Source organism: Dreissena polymorpha, chromosome 5 (genome assembly GCF_020536995.1).
Source record: "Dreissena polymorpha isolate Duluth1 chromosome 5, UMN_Dpol_1.0, whole genome shotgun sequence".
Lineage (NCBI taxonomy): Eukaryota > Metazoa > Mollusca > Bivalvia > Myida > Dreissenidae > Dreissena > Dreissena polymorpha.
The window spans coordinates 78,019,915-78,025,914 of NC_068359.1; the positions used below are offsets into that span (position 1 = coordinate 78,019,915).

Genomic DNA, 6,000 nt, shown 5'->3' on the forward strand with positions numbered 1-6,000 from the left:
TAGACAATACGATACCAAATATTGAAGCTCTGGGACTTACAGTTTCTTACAAGAAGATTTTTAAAGTTTTGCCAATATAAGTCTGTAAGAGAATCAGTGACCCAGGGGCAGGACCATTTTTGACCCCAGGGGCATAAATTTATATAACTTTTGTAACCCATGCATATTGCACCAATATATTAAGTTTGGCTGGATTAGCTGTCCATTAGGCCATTCTGTATCATATTTTCACACGCGGGTGTTTTCGGTCCGAAGAAGGCGATATTAGGCCTGTTAAAGCTTAAATGCCCCTTTTAGATGTAAAGCTGTTGTGTTCAATATTTGCAACAAAATACCAAAACGAACCAAATAGACATGCACGTGGGGCTTATGCGTGGTGGGGAAAAATGAATTCGTTAAGATATTTTCAACCTAAGCAATTTTGATAATGTCTTTTTTGTGTTTTTTTAATCACCCCAAAAATGTCAATTTCAAAGCAAAAAAAATCCAATTTCATCCAAGACAATAAACAATTAGTCAAAATGAGAGATCAAAGATACTTTGAATTGTAGAAATAAATAAGCTTCCAATAACTTGTTATTTCACACCAATAAAAGTGTGAAATCTTGAAAGCACCTTGTCGATCGGTGCTCATTTATTTACCAGCCGCCAATGATAAATTCTAGCATATAATGTCATGGGTGCGTTTAAACTGCAGCAGATGGTCAATATGCATTGCCAGCTCTTATTTAGAGGCTCAAGAGAATACAAAATTTCATATTTTGGGCACAAAATAAGTACTTTTGGCTATTTTTATGGTGGCAATCTGGTCAAAATGGGGGTTTGTAACCAAGAGAAAGAAAGAAATGCTCATTTGGGGTTTTAGGCTGGATGGAAAAGTTAAAATGAACAAGATACAATTATGTAGACAAGCATTATAAGCTTAGCAATGAGGTTCCATGAAGTAACAGGGGTAGAAAGGCAGTTCAGGTCAATGCAGGCATCCTGAAAGGGGTTTCTAGTACTTTTTTGGGGTACACAGCTTCCTGCAGAATTCTCAACACAACAAATATCCTTGATCCATGTCACCTTTCTATGCAAAGACAAGCGAATAAGGTCAATACTGCCCTTAATCACTGAATGAGAGAAGCATGTACCAAAATAAAAAACAAAACAAGTTGTTGAAAGTGCCAACTTTTGTCAAAAAGATCCCTCTAATGTAAATGATGTAGGGGACACTTGCTTCAACAATCTAATGTTTAAGTCGGGCGCAACACCCTTTTAAGTCGGAACCATGACTGTAAGCTTATTGTGAGAAAACAATACAAAAAACAAGCTAATTGAATGGTGTACAAGTAGCAAATCAACTCAGCTGCACTACATACATGCTCAGGAACAAGGATAAACCTGTTAAGTGCAAACTTCAGCTGCCAACAAAGAACGAGCTTGACGTGTCAGGACGCGGAACTATCGATACAAACTTCACGGGGAATTACACGACGGCAAGGGTTTGAGTGACCACAAACCTGATTATGACAATCTTTCACACCTTAAGCATCATAAATATGCTTATTTGCTTGTGTACATGATAATAAATTAATATTATTACCTGTTTTGCCATCAACAACCCTTATCCAGTGGCCCTTGTCTTATTCGCAGACATTCCTCTAACTGAAAAAGTCAAAATACCCAATAGAAATAGATATAAAATGACACAAAAACATGCATTTATGTATTTTAAGTGCATTTTTCGGCGTAAGCTGCATAAGCCAGCTTTTCACCCTGACTTGACCTTTGTAAGTGTCCAATAACATTCAAATAAAATTCCCCGCGGCTAGGTACGAATGAATACACTTCATTTATTCCATTGGCTGATTTGAGTATACCACCAGAATATTGGAAACATATCCGCGTCTTTGTACCACTGTTTTACTGTATGAAACAATTTTATCTCTAATGAAAAGGCTTAATAGATAGAACAGTTTTACACTCAATTCTCGACATCAATACAGTCTGGCGTACACCTTTTATTTTCAGAGTATTACCAGCGCAAAAGCCTTTATACTTAAAAGGCTATGGTCTCATATTTAGTACTTACTTCCATATTCATGTCAACATGTTAACATGTAAAAGTATAAAGAGCAGTGGAAGCGAGGCCTCACTTTAAAGAATTGCATTTCAACCCGCGAGGTTTCGGGTCAAGTCGCGGACATTCAGAGTTTATATACAGGTCATCACCGGAGTTCGCGGTCAGTAAAATAATCGTTATATAATAAAGACGCTATCCGTGAACTAGGTTACCTGGAATTTTCTTTAGACCAGAAATATGTTAAAAGAAGATATTCAGCAATATAATTATGGTATGTCAATAATAGATTCTTAATGTGTTTTCAACAATACAATGATAAATATTATTTTTAATAAATTTAACAATAATTATTCCACCATATTGCCTAATGTACTAAAGTGATATTATGAGCATGTAACAGTTTATAGGTGTCTATCGCAATTGTTGATTATTTTTGATGTTTCTACTTCATATACACTTATAGTAATTAATGCAGCATCAACATACTAAAACAATATACCAGAAAGAGAAAAATAATGCATTTGAATATTAACCGTACTTTCGTTTGACAACTGATCATGCGTTTACGAGTTGAACCTAAATTTAGTTTTAGTGCAGATTTGTTCATACGACACAAAGACACAATATTGTTTTACGGATCATTTCGGCTTACAGGACTGGGTGGGTCACGTAAGAATATCGAATATAAAATATATTTTTATAAACAACTGGTAGCAAGGTGAGTTGCAGATAATTGATCAGTAACCACATTTTAACTAACTATTTTGACCTGTTAATTCTTTTCAGCTCAATTCAACAGTGCAAAATGCCCATAATATCACTTTAAGCATGAGCACGATGATTCTCGATACTGTTAATAATCGAATCAAATAGCAATGCCCGACAGACCACTAAAACAGGTTTGTTCTCGTGTGGCCGGTTGACTCATATGTTTAAATTTCACTTCCATTCTTCTTTTGGTTTTCTGTTTTGTATCTATAGGTTTATGACCAGCAATATGTTATAATGTAAAATAAGCCGCGAAAACTCCCCGTAACATCCCGTTCTGCGTGTGATGCAGCTAAGAACTGCACAGAAAAAGACATTCGCTATCCTTGATCTCATTCATTAAACTATTTACGCCGTATATCTTTTTTAAAGATATTTCTTGTTATGAATAATATGAAATGGTAAAGCTTGTTAAATTCATGATTTTGTACTAAATATGAAGGCTGGCTCAGTTAAGCATCTGCTGCACTGTCCATACTGTAAAAATGCCTGCCATTCCATGTCGGTGAAATGGAGCTCTGTTTGAATGTTCATGCTTTTCGCACAAGCTATTGTTGCGTTAATGGATCACGAAGTCCCTGGCGTTGAATTCTCACTTTATGTAGCAAATTAATGCTTCACGGTCAACCAATATGCCGTTGAATTTAAGTCGGAAAGCAATTTAGCTCTTATTCCGCTATATAAGGTGGGGGGGGGGGGGGTCAACTTGAAAAACAACTATATCAGGACAAATCGCCCCGACACTTTTTAATGTCTTCATCGTCGACATGTTCGCAGGAACAGGAAAGAAACATTGCAAATTTGCCGACGATGGAACTACATGGGCTACGTCACACAAGGAAGAAACTGCAATCACAGAGGTCTGCCAAAACTTCCAGACAGTTTTGAAGTGGTGTCATACCTGGCGGATGTCGGTAAGCCTCAACAAAACAGAGGCAAAATTATTTACTGCCAAATCCTTAGCCGTCAAAACAGACTCATTCACGACCGGAAACAGCATTCTACCCTACAACGGCTACCCAAAGATATTGGGTATAACTCTAGATGAAAGGATGAGCTTCGATAGGCACATTCAGCTAGTAGAACGGAAAGCTAACGGAGCACTCAAGATCATCAGGGAAGTAAAGGGTATAACCTCTCTGGTTTCAACCAAGAAGTTGACAACCATCTACCAGTCTATGGTGAGATCCATTATTGAATATGGGGCAATCGTTTGGCAGGGAGCAAAAAACAAGACAGCGCTAGACGCAGTAAAAAGAAAAGGTCTATCTCTATGTCTCAACTTACCACAAAATGCAGGAAGAGAGGTAATGGAGGTAGCCACAGGAATCCTACCAATCGATCTTAGATTAGAAGAGATAGCTATTCGTGAAGTCGCAAAGATCAAGGCAAAAAGGATAACACAACCTATGAAACAAAAGCTAGAAGAACTGCTCAAAATGACACACCTCCAGACCATATTAGCCCACTAGCACTAGCACTTAGCAAGGCTAATGACATGGAAAAATCCACAGGAGTCTCAATCAGCACAATAGAACCAGAGATGGACTATGATGTGGGATGTATTCGCATGTCCAGAACTAAACCAGAATACTGGAGCCGTCTAGGTTCATCTAAGAACAGAACTCATGAGCAGGAGAACCTTGGAAAAGAGACCATCATGGATATCATGATGGAGGCCCCACAAGAATGTACATTTGCATTCACAGACGGATCCTGCTTGACTAATCCAGGCCCGACCGGTGCAGGAGCAGTCCTGTACACTCCAGGAGGTGACGCAATCAGGCTAAAAAGAGCGGTCACAAAACATGGTACAATCCTGCTAGCTGAGCTGGTCGCAGTCTTGATGGTTCTAGAAGAAATACTTCAACATCCCCACCTAACACCCGGCAACATAATTCAAATCTTCAGTGACAGCCAGACAGTGGTTGGCATCCTAACCATGGGCTGGAAAAACAACGGCCATAGGAGTGTGATTGAAGAAATCAAGAAGGCACTTAGGACACTATCTATGACCACAACAGTGCAACTCCTATTGACATCCGGTCATGCAGGCCTACAGGGCAATGAAGTTGCAGACGGCCTAGCAAAAGAATGAGCCAAAGAAGCCGAGGCAATGCCAGAGGACTCCAGGACAACCACAATCCAAGAAGTGAAAGCAGCAAGTCATAAGTCCTGCATGGTCAAGTGGCAAAAACGTTGGAAGAACTCATCTACCGGTAGGACATTCTATGAGTTCTTTCCATCAGTCGAGCAAAAGCGACAACTTGACCACCCAGATAAGGCAACATATGGCGTGATCCTGCAGCTACAGACAGGGTACTCAATCCTTAATGCACATCGCAACAGGGTGGGCATCAATGTCTCACCACAGTGCACATGTGGAACCCTGGAGACTACAGAGCATTTCCTCCTGGAATGCTACATCCACGAAAACACCGGGACGAGCTCCTGAAAGCACTAAACAAACTATGTGGAGTTACGGCCCTTGATATCAAAACACTTCTTAACACAGACGAGCACCCCTACATACCAGGCTAGAGAGAAACTATTAGATCTGAACTGTCTAAGTACATCAAAGCCACAGGCAGATTCATGATAAAACAGCCAGCCAGCGACCAACCCCGATCCGACATCCACAACTAAGTCCAATAAAATGCATAAGAGAAAATTACCTGTGTGGAATATATACCAAGAGACTAATGTATACCAAGAGACACTTGTGACGAAGAGTCCGTGGATCGAGGATCAAATAATCTGAATTCATGCATTTAATGCGAGTATTTTCTCTTTTGCTTAGAAATGACCAAAAATCAGCTTTCCCATTCATATTTTGCACTTGCAGATGATATTTCATTTTTACCTAAAGTTAGCTACTAAAAGATTTCCTACACAAATTCAATGTAAAACTAAAAGCAATAACTTTAACAAAAAATAAAGTCAAACTTTTGCGCGAAGACACCCCGATAACTATACCTTTGCTTAAAGAGCATTCCAATCCGCAATGATTTAAACAATAAAAAAGATAGGTCATCCAGTATGTAAGACAGAACTCAATGCAAATCAGCGGTCACTGTTTTATGGCCATCTTTTTACCGGCATCTCTCCAGTTGATGATGGTTTCCCACCAACTGTCAAAGTCTCATGTAGTCTCCAACCTAAAA

At 39.1% G+C, this 6,000-nt stretch overlaps 1 protein-coding gene across 1 annotated transcript; it reads left to right on the forward strand.

Annotated features, from left to right (window-relative positions):
* Nucleotides 1-4,334: 4,334 nt before the first annotated feature.
* Nucleotides 4,335-4,934, forward strand: LOC127831368 (ribonuclease H-like). The gene has a single exon (XM_052356338.1). The coding sequence runs from the start codon at nt 4,335-4,337 to the stop codon at nt 4,932-4,934; it is 600 nt and encodes a 199-aa protein (XP_052212298.1).
* Nucleotides 4,935-6,000: the final 1,066 nt, after the last annotated feature.

Excerpts from the sequence above, each read along its gene's own strand:
- LOC127831368 (XM_052356338.1), top strand. The coding sequence starts at position 4,335 with ATGGAAAAATCCACAGGAGTCTCAATCAGCACAATAGAACCAGAGATG.